The sequence below is a fragment of the Aulonocara stuartgranti genome, assembly GCF_965226115.1.
Source record: "Aulonocara stuartgranti genome assembly, chromosome: 19".
Classification (NCBI taxonomy): domain Eukaryota; kingdom Metazoa; phylum Chordata; class Actinopteri; order Cichliformes; family Cichlidae; genus Aulonocara; species Aulonocara stuartgranti.
The window spans coordinates 1690935-1706271 of NC_138955.1; the positions used below are offsets into that span (position 1 = coordinate 1690935).

General features: G+C 41.8%; 3 protein-coding genes across 3 annotated transcripts; all 3 read left to right on the forward strand.

Moving 5' to 3' along the window:
- The first annotated feature begins 35 nt into the window (after positions 1 to 35).
- Positions 36 to 1354, forward strand: olfm4.1 (olfactomedin 4, tandem duplicate 1). The gene is made up of 3 exons (XM_082515817.1): positions 36 to 114; positions 191 to 331; positions 410 to 1354. Exons 2-3 carry the CDS (start codon positions 193 to 195, stop codon positions 1243 to 1245), a joined length of 975 nt encoding a protein of 324 aa, XP_082371943.1. The 5' UTR covers positions 36 to 114; positions 191 to 192; the 3' UTR covers positions 1246 to 1354.
- Positions 1355 to 3623: 2269 nt separating this feature from the next.
- Positions 3624 to 5582, forward strand: LOC309695289 (olfactomedin-4-like). Its single transcript, XM_082515816.1, has 5 exons — positions 3624 to 3900; positions 3996 to 4163; positions 4248 to 4460; positions 4545 to 4686; positions 4773 to 5582. Exons 1-5 carry the CDS (start codon positions 3826 to 3828, stop codon positions 5564 to 5566), a joined length of 1392 nt encoding a protein of 463 aa, XP_082371942.1. The 5' UTR covers positions 3624 to 3825; the 3' UTR covers positions 5567 to 5582.
- Positions 5583 to 7786: 2204 nt separating this feature from the next.
- Positions 7787 to 13650, forward strand: rps6kl1 (ribosomal protein S6 kinase-like 1). The gene is made up of 12 exons (XM_082517390.1): positions 7787 to 7911; positions 8592 to 8708; positions 8896 to 9068; positions 9347 to 9471; positions 9671 to 9763; positions 9938 to 9985; positions 10381 to 10513; positions 10646 to 12088; positions 12184 to 12273; positions 12770 to 12852; positions 12961 to 13056; positions 13152 to 13650. The coding sequence occupies exons 2-12, from the start codon at positions 8674 to 8676 to the stop codon at positions 13260 to 13262; spliced, it is 2430 nt and encodes an 809-aa protein (XP_082373516.1). The 5' UTR covers positions 7787 to 7911; positions 8592 to 8673; the 3' UTR covers positions 13263 to 13650.
- Positions 13651 to 15337: the final 1687 nt, after the last annotated feature.

Genomic DNA, 15337 nt, shown 5'->3' on the forward strand with positions numbered 1-15337 from the left:
GAAAGTGAACGGAATGAGATAAAGATTGAGATTAAACAAGTGGAGGCCTTGATTGTAGACCTGCAGCTCTCCATCAACGGCTCCACTGCTGTCCTTAAATCCCTGCGTGTACAGGTATGTCCCGAGCTGAAGGTGTTTTAAAAGCCAGCAGAAGCAGTGGAGATCCATTGTGTTATCTTTCAGATTACAGTCATGGTGGAGACCCTGAACAGGCTGGAAAAGACCTACGACAAGAATTTAATTCTGGTGACACGCCGAGAATACCTTAAGGTGCAGCTGCAACTAGAGGAGTGTGAGAGACGTCACCAGGAGCTTTTCTACCCCAACATTGGTAAGCTCACTTATACCGTCATTCCAGTTGTAATCCCTGTTTTTGTGATTACAACCTAATTTTCGTCTCCTTCTGCAGGTTCATGTGCACACACTGGTATCACCAAGCTCAGCAAACCCATAGTAAGCCAACTGAATGCCCATCTAAATGCTGGCTACAAATTTGGTGGATGGGGGAAAGATTCAAAACCTATTCCAGACAGAGAGTCCATGTACTGGTACTCTGGGTATACAAGTGCCTCCATTATTGACATCAGGTTCTACACTAACTACAAGAACCTCATTTTAAGAAACCACTTTCAGCATCACAGCTTACAAACCAGCTGGCGTGGCACAGGAACCAATTTTATCTTCCGTGACAACACTCTGTATTATCAGATCAACAGCCCGTTTGGGTTAGCTAAACTGAATTTCACCACAATGGCATATGAGTCCAGGGTGATCCCCAAGGCTAGTTCAGGCTTCTCTTATGCATACTTTTCCAGTCAGAACTTTGACTTTGCTGCCGATGAGACGGGGCTGTGGGTGACCTATGCCACACAGCAGTCTGCCGGTCGGATGGTCATTGCTAAAATAAATGAGGCGTCTTTTGGGATAGAGGAGAAAATGGAGACTAGTATCTACAAGCCGGGTGTGAGCAATGCCTTCATGGTTTGTGGCACTTTGTATGCGGTCAGGACAATCGATACCATCACTGAAGAGATATTTTACAAGTACGACACTAAAACCAAAGAGGAAACTTACATCAGTATTCCCTTTGAGAGGTTCCAAGAGAAGTACTCAAACCTGCACTACAATCCCGCTGACCAGAAGCTCTACATGTACAATGATGGCTACTATGTCCAGTATCACCTGTGGTTTAACCACACAGCTGTGGCTATGACCACCACGGCGCCACAAGTTCTTTTAACCTAAATTGAAGATCTGATATTTTCTGAAGTATCACATCATATGAATGAGCCAACTATTGTCTCATCTTGTCGAGTAATGACCTCCTAATCCTTCTTGATTGTTAATAAATGATTTCAAGCATCACACAAGTGTCATGAGTGTCTTTTTTTGTGAACTTTGAAAACTAAAACAGAATTAAAATAAAAATGGTTCTTAATTGTACCTTCAAACACTTCTATTCTACTGTAGAGGTAATATCTGTTGTTTTAGTTAGTTTGCTAACTATTAATACAATATTTGTAATTATTATAACTTCCCTGACAAATCATTGACAGGCATGTCTACAAGAGTGTGAGTCCACGGTTTCAAAACCTATATTTTTATTGTAACACCTGTACTCATTTTCCTCAATCTTGCCTCAGATGTTTGCCCTCTATTCAGTAAAATTTAAAAAGATTAAAAACAAACAAACAAAAAAAAACGAACACTGAAACTGATCCAAACTCAACTAAACATTTTCCCACAATAAAAATGAAACTCAAATGTGGAAATCCACCCTGGAAATTGAAATTATGCAGAATTAGAAACAAAATGTCAAAATGAAATAAAAATAAAACTTACTTGAACATACAAAACTATAACATCTGTGTTGACTGCAGTCATAAATGATCTAACTGAACCACTGTATGCATGTCTGCATTTAAAGTGCAATGGAATAATCATCCTGTATGTGCAGTAACTTGACTAAAAACTGCTACAGTCAGAGAATACATCCTACCCCATTTCCAATGATGATTCCTACACGGACTCCTCTCCCACGCCTCATCCCCAATTTGCAAACCCAGCTCCTCCCATGCATTCTTCACAAAGTCAGATTTAGAATTCAAATACTCTGGAAAAACATTCACAAAACCAGAAACCAACTTGTTAGAGTTCGGGGAGCCCAGAAGGAGCTTAAAAATTGGTCCCCCCTTCTGGAAGAGATGGAAAGTTTAAAATACTCTGACGAACATAGTTTCTTATCTGTAAATATCGAAAAAATGTGACTCAGGGAGAGAGAACTTATTCTGCAATTGGGTAAATGAGACACCCAACACAGGGTTCTATTCCTGCATATAACAAACGTGATCCCACCTTGCACTGAACTTTATCGTGTTTACAAAATAAACTAGAGGGCATTCTTAGGCATATATGGGATGGAGACATTCAGACTTGATACCACATAAATAATAAAAAAAGATCAATATTTCTCACACCTGGTATTGTTTCACCTCTTGAGTCTTTGTGCAAGTCCATGTTTGTATCTCATCATGAAATCAAGTCGTCTCAAAACTTTACAGGTGTGAACGCCAAGTCTGAAGATTGTTCAAGAACTCATTCGAATTGTCATTGCAAGATTGTCCCTCAGTGTTTTTCAGTTTTTCTAATATGACAAATAGCAGGGTGGTTTTTTTTTGTGAAAACATATTTAAGAGTTCAAAAATATGTGAAATAAACAAACAAACAAACAAACAAATAAATAAAAGCCCCATAAATATGTTTGTGTGTCAAAGCAAGAAAGGCAGAAATCATTTAGTTCATATAGTGAACTAGTTCACAGGTGAGGTGCTACCACACACTAACAGGCAAAATCTCCCATAGCTGTTCAACCAAAAAGACCTTAATGAGGGCAAACATTTGAAATTGTTACAAAAAAAATAAACTAAATCCAAAGTGCTTCAGTTACTGGAAATTCTTTCTTTGAGTGACGTGATCATGTCTGATATAGAAAATACTTTTGGTAGACTTGGTACATTTGGTAACTGTAAAGCCCAAATTGACTGATTCACACATACTTCATCTAATGATCCAGTGAGTCCTTCTGCCCTCAGAGGTTTGTGTCATGAGAGCAGTGGCTTTATCACTTGTCTCTGCTCGTTTACAGTCTTCAATTACTGCCTTCTTTATTGATTTTCAATCACTCACAGTCAGCTTTTCACAAGAAAATGCATTCGAGTATCATCTGCCTTTTATTAATACATTTAAACTCTAATGCTATTTAATGAGGAAATCTTTAAACCAGCATTTTGATTCAGATAGGTTTGTCAAACATAGTGATTTTATTGAGCTGAGTCAGCATTTTATTCAAAGTTCTTTGTGGCAAAACGCTTCGTTTCCACAAACTACGGTGTTCAAAAACTCCACCCAAGTCACTTGCAATTACTGGCATAGATGCTCCATTTTAATGGACTTGTGACTTCACACTTTTAGGACGATGTCCTAAAAAACCTTTATGACTTACAGCAATCTACTCCTAAAAAAAGTCCTGTTTGCCTTTGTGCAAACAGGACTCGGGATCATAGAATGAATACTTGTCCAAATTGTCAGGTCATAAACATAACAACACAGCAGCAACACATGCTGTGCTTCTCATCCGCACCCCACATTTGTATTAAACGTGACGTGGCGGATTCCTCTGTGCTTGTCATAAGCAAACAAATACAATGCCTGAGTGTATGTTGGACTAAGATAGTAAATTTGTGAAGAGAGAAGGTGTTTGAGATGGTCTGATAAGAGCTACCTTTAAAAACACTCTGAGAAAGCCACGGAGAAAACCTTTGAGAGATGAACAGAGACATAATGTTGCCAGCTCTTCTGCTGCTGCTCCTGCCAGCCCTCAGCCCTGTTTTGGCCTGGATTGTAAGTGCCTTTACTTTTCTAATAAAGCATGCAGGCACAGTGATTAGTTATGTCTTTTGAATGTTTTTTTGTTTGTTTGTTTGTTTTAATTTTAGCCAGTGGAGGACTGGGAGTCTGGAAATGTAACGGCATCAGTGAGTGAGTCAGGTCAGTGTGTTTGCCATGTTTTTCTGCCTGACACAACCTTCCCTGCTGACCGGGTTGAGCACATGCAAGAAGTCACTAAAGATCTGATGTTGGAAGTGGAAATCCAAATGAACAAGGTGCAGTAGGACTAAATAATTATGTGACATTTGAAAGCATATGCTGTAGTAAGACATTAACATTGCTTTTTTTCACCCTTCCAGATAGTGGGCTTTGAGGCTAAGCTGGCGGTCTACCTGCAGGACCTAACTGAGCTGACAATTAGAGTGAACATACTGGAAAGCAGTCCTGACAAATACATCAAACTGGACTTTGAGCTGCTCAGGATTGAGCTGAGAGAATTTGAGGCTCTGGTATCTCAGCTCAAAAACTCTCTCAACTCCTCCTCACCCATATTTGACAGCCTGTACACTGAGGTAAAAACTGCGTTTGAACTTACATGCAAATGACTTATTTTTAAGAGCACCTAATTTATGTGTCTGTCTTTCTGTGCTTTGTAGATCCACAACATGACCCTCATTGTGAACCAACTGGAGAGTTATGATGAGAGCAACCTGGCGGTGTTCCGCATTGAGCTGGCTAAGCTGCAGAAGAAGCTGGAGGACTGCCAGAAGGAGCAGGAGCTCATCAATCCAGATATTGGTAAGGCCACTGCCTTGGCTGGATTAACGCTGGTGTACGGTTTTGACATTACTAATAATTTTAAACATGCTTATTTTCCTCTTCAGGTAACTGCAATCACACGGGAATCTTGGCCCTCAGCAAGCCAATGGTGCTTCAGCTGAATGCTCATCTGACCCCAGGTTCCATTTATGGGGGCTGGGGAAAAGACTCCAAACCTCTTCGAGGTTCTGAGTCCATGTACTTCTTTGGTGCATACAGCTCCCCTTCAATCAGTGACTTTTACTTGTACTCTGACTATGATAAGCTGATTCTGAGGTCTGCATTCAAACACCATCGCACACCAAACGGGTGGGCAGGGCTTGGGAGCAATTTTATTGTTCACGGTAACAGCCTATACTATCAGCGCAACGCACCTCTCAGTATGGCCAAACTGAACCTGACCAGTTCCACATATGACTACAGAGTGATCTCAGCCGCTAGTTCGAAGTTCTCTTACAGTTACTCAGCCAGTCAGTTCTTAGACTTTGCAGCTGATGAAAATGGAATGTGGGTAATGTATGCTTCAGAGGCAAGCAAAGGGAAAATTGTCATTGCTAAGATAGAAGAAAAATCTTTTGGTGTTGAAGATCAGTGGAATACTGGTGTGTTTAAGGAGATGGTGGGTAATTCTTTCATGGCCTGTGGAGTTATGTATGCCACCAGGTCAGTGGATGTTGCCACAGAGGAGATCTACTACGCATTTGACACGAAGACCAAGGAGGAGAAACACCTCAGTATTCAGTTCCAGAAGTTCCAGGACAAATACACCAACCTGGACTACAACCCCACCGACCAGAAACTCTACATGTACAACAATGGCTATTATGTGTCCTATAATGTGAAATTTGACAAAGAATAATTTTATCTCTCGGTCATCTGCCGTATTGTGATCGATACGAGTCTTCTGTAATCTCTTATGCCCTGTGTTTTCTGTGATGCACTGGCTTTTGGCCATCTTTTCCTGAATAAAATTAAACTGAAGCATTCAAATAAAGTGAACAATTGTCTATGCACATAAATTATATCATTATGAAATTATGCCACACAAATTTAGCTTCAGATTTAAAATAGTTCTAGATAATCAAATGAAACAGGAAAAAATGCATGAATTTGATAAAACAATTCTTACTGTATTCAGATAAACATTTTTGCACACAAGTCCAATAGAAAAACATGAACCAAAATATGACAAATAGGGACACAGTGGTGCACATTTGTCCAGTGTTCACATGTTAAACAGGGGTTTAAATAACTGTGTGCTCTATCTGCGGCTGGGCATTAAGACTCACAATCAGAATTTAACATGCGCATAAAGTTGAGTATAAAATGTGATTTTTACTGCAGATTAATCACTTTAGCTTTCATTGATCAAAGTGAACTAATTGAGCAGTTCTTTCATGTAACTGGAGAGTTTACAGGAGTTTAAAGGAGATAATAAACTGTTTTAAACTGCAGCTGAAGATAAGCTGTTATCATGCGATGCAAATAAACATATACACACATTTCACAGAATTCATACAGGATTTATTTTCTGATACTAAAAACTCAAGTTTCTCACCATAAGTACTAAGATAAAGATTCGCCATAATCCTCTTTTAATTCTGTTTTTTTCATACATCAGATTAAATAAAGAAAACAAACAACAGGAACCCTGTCATGGACCTGTAGTAGTCCAAGGATAGTATGCATAATGCACACATGTGCACTAATCTCAAGGGTCAGTGATGCTGTTCTAATAAAATGTTTATGGCCATGAAATGATGTCACAGATAATAAGAGGAGTATTAGACTACAGATAACAGCAGCTGTCACATTTGAATACGTTAGAAGCTCTTCAAGCAAGAGCACAACTGCTTTGTCTTTAATGCTGCTCTTTCAATAAAACCGAAATACAAAAGACAACAACTGTGTACATGCCTGTAACTGTAAATGGCCTGTATTTATATAGCGCTTTTACTAGTCCCTAAGGACCCCAAAGCGCTTTACATATCCAGTCATCCACCCACTGGTGATGGCAGCTACATTGTAGCCACAGCCACCCTGGGGCGCACTGACAGAGGCGAGGCTGCCGGACACTGGCACCACCGGGCCCTCTGACCACCACCAGTAGGCAACGGGTGAAGTGTCTTGCCCAAGGACACAACGACCGAGACCGTCCGAGCCGGGGCTCGAACCCCAACTCCTGAGCCACGATCGCCGTGGGAAACGATATCTATGTCACAAGGCCAGATACTTTGAAGTTCTACTACCTATGACACTGAGGGAAGTGAGAATCATCTTACAGATATTTCAGGAGAAATTTGTCAGCTTGCATACAATCCCACTAATCAGACGATCTACAAACACAGTGACATCATGGTTCCTATCATGAAACATTCAACACCCGGATATCTTCTTGGTCTCCTGTATTGTGATTGTCATAAATGTTGTCTTACATTGTGCTAAAATCAAAGTTTATCATTCAACTGGGTTATTTTGCTTCAGTTTGAATTAAAACAAAATAAAAATTTGATTTGATTTAATTGTGGATGGGTTAAAAAAAACCCTCTGTGGTGACTAATACCCCTCCCCTTTTGGATAAGGTTACAGCATTTGATCTTATGCCCCTCTTTCTCCCCCTTCTTCCAGGGACATGCTGGAGTTTCCTCCCACTTCCGTAACCCAATCCCTCCCTTGGGTGGGTGAGGGGGTGGGGGAGGACTTGCCTTTGTGCTCTGGTTGGAGCGTGGCTCCATCTGGTACCAAGTACCCACCAAAACCCAGCAGCTTATCAATTCTAAACAGGAGGAACCTTTCATTAACTGTACATGGTCGACATTAAAAAAATAAAATAATCGATTGTTGTATAAAATGAATAATTTTAAATGCGATTTGTCTGGAGAAATCTGAGGAAAATCCATTATTTTTAATTAAATAAATAAATAAATCTGGGCTGAAAATAGCCTTCAGTCAGTCAACACAAATACAGCACTCTCTCTTTAAATCCTCTAGCATCTGTCAGGATGACAGGGGGGAAGTGGTCTCTGTGTGTGGAATGGTACCCTAAAGTGACATCATGCTCAGCCAATCAGCAGCCTCGCCTGAGCTCTCTCCTCCTGTCCTGCTTGTGGGATGATGTGTTCTGGTTGCTAAAGACACGGGCTGCTGCTGCTGCTGCTGATGCTGCTGGGGCGGAGGGTCCAGGCCATGCTCGCCTTGCATCAGGTACACAGCGTGCATTTGTGCGGGTTACACGTGTTTTCTGTGGTGTTAGTGCACTTATGTATCATGATACACTGCTAGCTTACTGGCTATGAGGTGAATGTTGTGAAGATGATGGATTATAATGGAGGAGACTGCAGATGGGTCTGTGTGGCTCACACTTCTCAGATGATGACGCCTCCACGGCTGGATGGGGTGTGTATGGCTCTGATGTTTCAGTGTAGACTGAACTGGAGGGGGGATATAGGATTTTCATATATAGAAGGTTTTCTTTTGAGCCATAGCCTCCGCATGCAGCCTGATAATTCATTCATTTAATGTTATAAATGGCATACTAAAAATTTAATCAAGCCTCTTGTTAGCACATACTTTTGCTCCTTGGAAGTGATCACTGTCATGTGATTTGTGCGAGTCGATTACCCCAGTTTTTATAGCATGTACAGTTGGGAGTCCTTGTGTCTACACCTTTTTCAGGCAAGCCTTTGCGTATTTATCATATTTTAAGGAAAAAACATTGCATTTATGAGACATACAGCTATGAGCCTCAGTGCTCTGAGTCATCTCTCTGTCATCTTGGACATTTTCTGCTCTGCTTCTTTCCATTCATCACAAATAGAAGAGCAAAGCCTGCACTCACTTCCTGTTCTGCTCTGACGGTTAACTCTTTGCTTGTGCTCGCTCAGATGATCATGCCTTTCTGCAGAGACCCACGTTTTGGAGTCACTGGGAGCAGACACGCTCTGATTCCAGTGATCGAGGGCAGAGATGAGCCCTGCTGTTGATAAGACTGAAGAGCAAAGGTAATCTGAACGGTTGTGTTGTTTTAATATCATTTTAAAAGCCTCACAGCAGCAGTGTGATTAACATACCCAAGTTTTATATTCAGTTTCTGTTTCTGTGATTAGGCAGTTTGCTCATATCTCAACTATATTTAAATATAGTTCCATTTATTTAAGAGTAATGTCTAACTTTCCCTGCTATGCACAGGCCCAGCTGGACCTTGACGGGTCCAAAAGAAGAAGTGATGGCAAAAAGAGATTACTTGGTGGAGGCGGCCAAGCAGATCCGCATGGCACTGGACAGTGAGGTGAATGAGGACTATGAGGCAGCTTTCAGTTACTACAAGAACGGCGTGGACCTGCTGCTAAATGGGGTTCAATGTAAGTGGAAAATATCTGGTCTCTTTTCTGCGTGACAGAGTGAATAGGGAACATGGAAATGCATGTTTGCACAAGACATGTGATGGGAAGATGTGAATGAGTATAAAAACAGGAAGTCATAAACCAAAGGTTAAGCACAGATTTGCTTGCTGGCCAAATATTTTAGGTGTGTGCTGCTGTTTTATAGATCAAAGGTACTTTGTGGCATTTAATATATTCCCAAAGCCAAGGTTTTACCCACTTTTACTGGTGTGAGACTGAGTTTAATTGTTTTGCAGTGGATCCGAACAAGGATCGTCGGGAGGCTGTGAAGAGGAAAACAACCCAGTATTTGAAGAGAGCAGAAGAAATCTTTATAACACATCTACAGGATAACCTGGGGAAAGGGAGCTCTCATTTAGGGGTAAGACAATCATCCTTTGCTGCTTTTAAGAGAAGAAAAAAAGGCATCTTGTTTGTTGATCTGTATGCAGGGTTGTAACATATTGTAGCTCAGCAGTCCTTGCTTGTACTCTTCTCAAAGGACAAAACATTTAGTGCCTACTATCACAAACCAAGTTTCAAATTCTTACTTGAGATCCGGTTGATTTCTGTGTCATCAGGGCTACAGCAGTCTGAGGTTCCGTCCAATCAGACACCTGAGTTCACCCGTGGAGGATCTGGAGATGTGTAAGGTTGTGGGTGTGGCTGACAAGGTATGAAAGACTTTTGTTTTAATTTTGATTTTTATTGTTTCTTTTGCCTTTTTGCACTCCTTGTAGCACACAGTGAAAGTGTCAATGATCAACTGCGCTCCAACCTTGAAACTTGCTGTAATAATTTACCCGCTTTTATGTGGAAGGCTAAAGGTGTTATTTCTCATTCTTAAGGTCCTAATTGTGCAAAGTATGGTCAACAAGGAGACATTTGTGGTAAAGGTGAGTGTGCGCTCTATAGTAGCCAGTTGATCAACAAAATTATACCTATAAAAACACATCCATTGGCCAACACGTGTCCACAGATAGTTGAGATGATTTGAGGGGGAGGGTGGCTGTCTAGCAGCAACACCGTTGTTGTATTCTGTTGCAGGCTAGTCGATGCTGATTGTCTCCCAGAGTATCACTCCACATTAATCAAGGCTAAGAGCTCTCACCCTTTTAGCCAGTGCTAGTGCACCTCATATTTCAGTGTACAGATAGACATTGCAGCAGACAGGGTCAATCCAAGCAGTGGTTAATCTACGCCTGAATGAGTAATAATGCACCTGCGTCTTTCTCATCTAGAAAATGCTAATTTATATATAACTATATGAGTCATGCTCATTATGTTCCAGAGCCTGGTTAAGTCTAGCTGGGAGAGCAGGGACCAGCCAACCATCATTCCTCAAGGGGTGCCATACATGGTTAAGCTGCTAAGATATTACGTCAGTGAGGATGCTGTGTATCTGCATTTGGAGCATGTCAAAGGTGAGCGTTTAACCACTGCTCTCACTGCTGCTGGAACAATGTGGATGGATTTTTGGTAACAGTAATGGAGTGTAATATAGAGGGTTTTTTTCTTTTGTTTTGTTTGTTTTTTGCATTGCTCCTTCTCTGTAGGTGGGAGGCTTTTCTCCAAGCTGCATAAACTGAGGAACGAGAAGGCCAAGGAACACCCAGAATGCTTCGCTTCTCGCCATCATAACACCAAGCTGAAGACCAGCCGGACCTCACCTGCAATCAGCGCAGACTACCAGCAGACCAGAAGTGCAGCGGTGATTCCTGAGAAACTAAACGACGAAAGCCCCGACGCAGACTTCCCTACCTCGTGGGATGAGACGCAGCAGCGACTGGAGAGCTGCGGGACTCACTCCTACATCGAAGAGACGGGTTGTCTGCAGAACACACGCTCGGCGGCGTCTTTTTACACCAAGCTTGATCGGCTCACTCTGCTGTCTGGCCCGACGAGGACACAGGTCAAAACTCACATCCATCCACCAGCTCCTAGTTTGTGTTTGCACTCCAGCGAAACTCAGGAAAAGCCAGCTCTTCCTCTCTCCTGCGCTCGTGTCAGTCAAGCTCTCGACGTCATGTCGGAGCTCCATAAAAAGAAACCTGGAATGGGGCTGATAGAGTGCAGCTCCGAATTCGAAGTGGCTTGGAAAGCTGCGGATCCAGTGCACAACTGTGAGAAAACAAACCCCTATGCACTGACTGACGCTGATTTATCCCTAGAACGAACTGCACCTCATACGAATCTGGACTCGTTTATTAAAGCAGGGTCACAAAACGGTGAAAATGTTTTGAGTTCTAGTCCTGCCATCTTGCATCTTCCTCTTCATTGCCAAACCCAGATCCATGGCAGGGCTTCATGGGATATGAATGGCTCTCCCCAGGGATCTGTTTTAGGTGTAAACTCAGCAGAATTAAACACAAAGCAGGAACGCAGCAGTCCCACTGTGGAAGAAAGAAATGGAATGGTAGTTATCAGAAGTACAGACAGAGTAGTATTTTCTGACCACAGAGATACACAGATCACCTCGGACAGTTCTTGGCCTTCCTCAGCTTCACTCTGCCTCAGTGTTACAGAAAAAAAGCACATGTTTTCCAGGGTTCCTTTGGCTTTTTCAGGGCTCAGTAATAAAGGGGAAGCCTGCTCAAGTGAGGCAAAAGAAGGAGTAGAGGAAGCCCGTGAGCTGCTAAGCCCTGGAGAGAAGCGTGCACCTACAACAAAGGGATCATCTGTAGGCTGGTTCTCCTCTGGCCCTCATGATGCCCCGCCCAACAGGAAGCGAGAGGATGTGGATGGTTTTATAAAACCAGAAAGACCAGATGGTGAAAGAGAAGACCAGATCATAGAGGTGGATGGGTGGTGCCATCTGCCTCGGTTCCCTATCAAGTCACCCGGGGCTGCAGATAAGGCCATGCAGACCTGTTGGGGGCTTCCTGAGAATGAAGTGCGCATCTGGGGGGCACAGATCTTGTTGGCCTTGGAGAGTTTGCATCAGCAAGGCATCCTGTGTCGGGATCTTAACCCTAGAAATGTTCTGCTCACTAGCAACGGTAAGGCTATCAAATCTAGCAACTGTCAAAGACCACATGATAAAAAACCCAATTTGTGCTGTATTTGAGTTTAATTTGCTATAATGTTTTCACAGGAAAGGTGTGTTTGACGTTCTTCAGCCAGTGGAGTGAGGTTCAGTCAGAGATCAGCTCCAAATCCATGGAACAGATGTACTGTGCTCCCGGTAAGACTTCACTCTAAGCTGGCACCCTTGCTTACTCCTTAGCATAAACTGCCACCTAGTGGCAATGTCCATTTGGTCCACTTTGTCCTGAACAAGAAGTTGGGTACTTCATGGTAAGTGGAGAGGTCTCTATATATCACTTTTCTACTCTTCTTATACAAAACACCTTCACACAAGGACATTTTTCTACATCTAAGTGCTCTCTGTCTACCATTCACACTGTGATCCAGCATCAGGACAAACTTAGAGGTTCAGTGTCGTGCCCAAAAATACTTTGCCACACAGCCTGGAGCAGCCAGGGATCAAACCACCAACGTTCCAATTAGGCAGTTGGCCACTCTATTGGCTGAGCCACATTCACTCAGCTGTAGAGCCTTTTAAATTCATCTCAACCAACTCGACACATTGCAAGTGAATATAAAGCGATAACAAGAAACACACCTTCAGGAAACATCAGTGATACCTGAACTCAGCTCAGCTTGATGTTTGTTGACAGAAATTGGCGGAGTGTCCCGGATCACAGAGTCTTGCGATTGGTGGAGTCTTGGGGCTTTGCTGTTCGAACTTCTTACAGGAATGGTAAGCTAAACGCTCTCCAAGCATATTAATAATGTAATAGTCTGCAACTTTTGGATTTTGTAAGTTTTGTACCATCCCTGCAAAATATTGGTTCTGACTCTCCCGCAGCCTTTGTGGCAGCTCCACCCAGCAGGAATCCACTCCCACACTCAGCTGCTCATCCCCGACCACCTGAGCACCGCGGCCGCTTCTCTGCTTACCGAGGTTAGAGTTAAGGGTTGAAAGATCTGCAAGGCTTTTGTTATAAAGAGTGTATTCAAAAAGTTTTAAACTGTGTTTCTACTCATTTTCACTTACAGTTGCTCCAGTTCGATGCTGGTTATCGCCTTGGCTCTGGAGGTGGGGGTGTAAGTGACATCAAATGTCATCCCTTCTTCAATGGAGTTTCCTGGAAGGCTCTGAGCTGCTAGGAGGAGATGATCCCTGTGTGTTACACTGGACTTGAAACACTGGGCTGAATCCGAGCATCCTAACGTGGCCCTAACAGTTGTAGCACCGCATACTGGTTTCATTTGAATTTTGTGCTTCCCAAAGAAATATGACAAAATAAAAACTGAAACAAAAATGGTGAACTGTCACATGGACAGTGAAACAAGATGGATTATTTTAAACCCTTGAGATGTAACTTAATATATATTTGATGTAATTTTGATAGTTTTACAAGTTCAGTATCACCGTGCATGAAAACCGATGCCAACTAAACCTAACATGTGACAATTGAAAAAATTACTAATTTTGGACTACTTGATGTAGAAAAACAATAATGAAGAATGAATAAATAGGCAATAAATTGTTACATCTTCTTTGAACATCCCTTCCTGTTATAAAGCCTTTGTCATTTTGGGTTATCATTCATAAATAGGCCATTACTACGTCCAAAGATTGGCACAATTTTAAGTTTTGGTTTATTCAAATGAATTTTAAACTTTTTCAAATATGATTACATATAAAGTAGCCATTTGTGAAGTGGGACTCCCCAAAAGATATGCAGGGCTCATAACCAGGGACCCAAAACACCAGCAAATACTTGCATAATACCTAAAATATATCATTTTGAACATACATTCTCATACTAAACTAGATCCTAAAGTATCATATCATGAAATGATTACATCTCTTGATAGTGACACATGAAAATATGAAAAGTGTAGATTCATTAGGGTGTGGACTGGGCTACGGTGCAAAACACTTTTTAAAGACAGAGAAGGGTTTTTATTGTGCTTTCAAGTTCACTCCATAGCTGTGGACCTCCACAGACCACTCTGAAACTTACATTTAAGTTGACAGTTCCTTCCCTTCAGGAGTTGTGTTTCCTTGTTGTACATTCGGATATGTTCACAAAGTCTGTCACTGAGTCTTAAGGCTCCACAATTTTAAAACAACAGTAATACTATCAGGGATACATTAAACCTATTGAGATTAGATTTGCAGCAGTATGACTCAAAATGTACAGGTATTGACATGGATACCTACACTCTCTGATCACTTTGTTGGGTAAGCCTGTTAAAACTGCACATTAGCCCAAACATTAAACCGATAAGCCAATCACGTGGCAGCAATTCAGTGCTTTTAGGCATGAAGACGTGGTCAAGTTCAAACCAAGCATCAGAATGGGAAAATAAAGGTGGGTTAAGTGACTTTGAACATGGTGCAGTTATTGGTGACACGGGGGCTAGTTTGAGTATCCACAGTGGCCTCCACAGTTACCAGATCTCAGTCCAATAGATCACATTTATGATGTAGTGGAATGAAAGACTTGTGTCATGGGTGTGCAGCCAATGAATATGCAGCAGCCCTGTGATGTTATCGTGGCAGTATGGACCAAAGTCTCTGGGAAATGTTTCCAGCATCTTGCTGAATCTATGTCATGGGGAATTAAGCCAGTTCTTAAGTTGAAAGGTGGTTCAACCCATTCTTAGCAAGTTGTACCTAATAAAGTGGCCAGTGAGTGTATGTTCAGAAACTAGGATAAACAAGTTATTTACAACAGATGGTATCGCCCCCACATGAGTCACATGAAGTGCAACTTGATCTCAAATGGGTCAGAAATTTAAAACTACTCTGCATTTTTCCTCTAGCCGGTGCCTTTAGGGGTCAACACAGCAGCTCATTCTCTTCTGTCACACAAGTCCTTCTCATGTGCTCCTCCACTGCATCAATGAATCTTCTCTCTGGTCTCTCCTCCTACTGCCTGGCAGCTCCAACTTCAAAATCCTTTGCCAACATCTCCCACTTTCTTTTAGTAGAATTACAACTGGATTCTTAAAAAGTTCACATTAAATCAACAAAACACATTAAGAGCTTGAGATGTCTTCAGAAAAATAACTGCAGTTATTCAGGATTCTTTCTGCCTGGATACATGCATACATTTTGCATGTCCACAGTCCAAGATGGCAGCAGCATGTCTCCTTGTTGAATGTCTGCTTTGAATTTTTGGGGTATTTTTTTTTTTTTTTTTTTTTTTTACTATCTTAAATGGATTTTA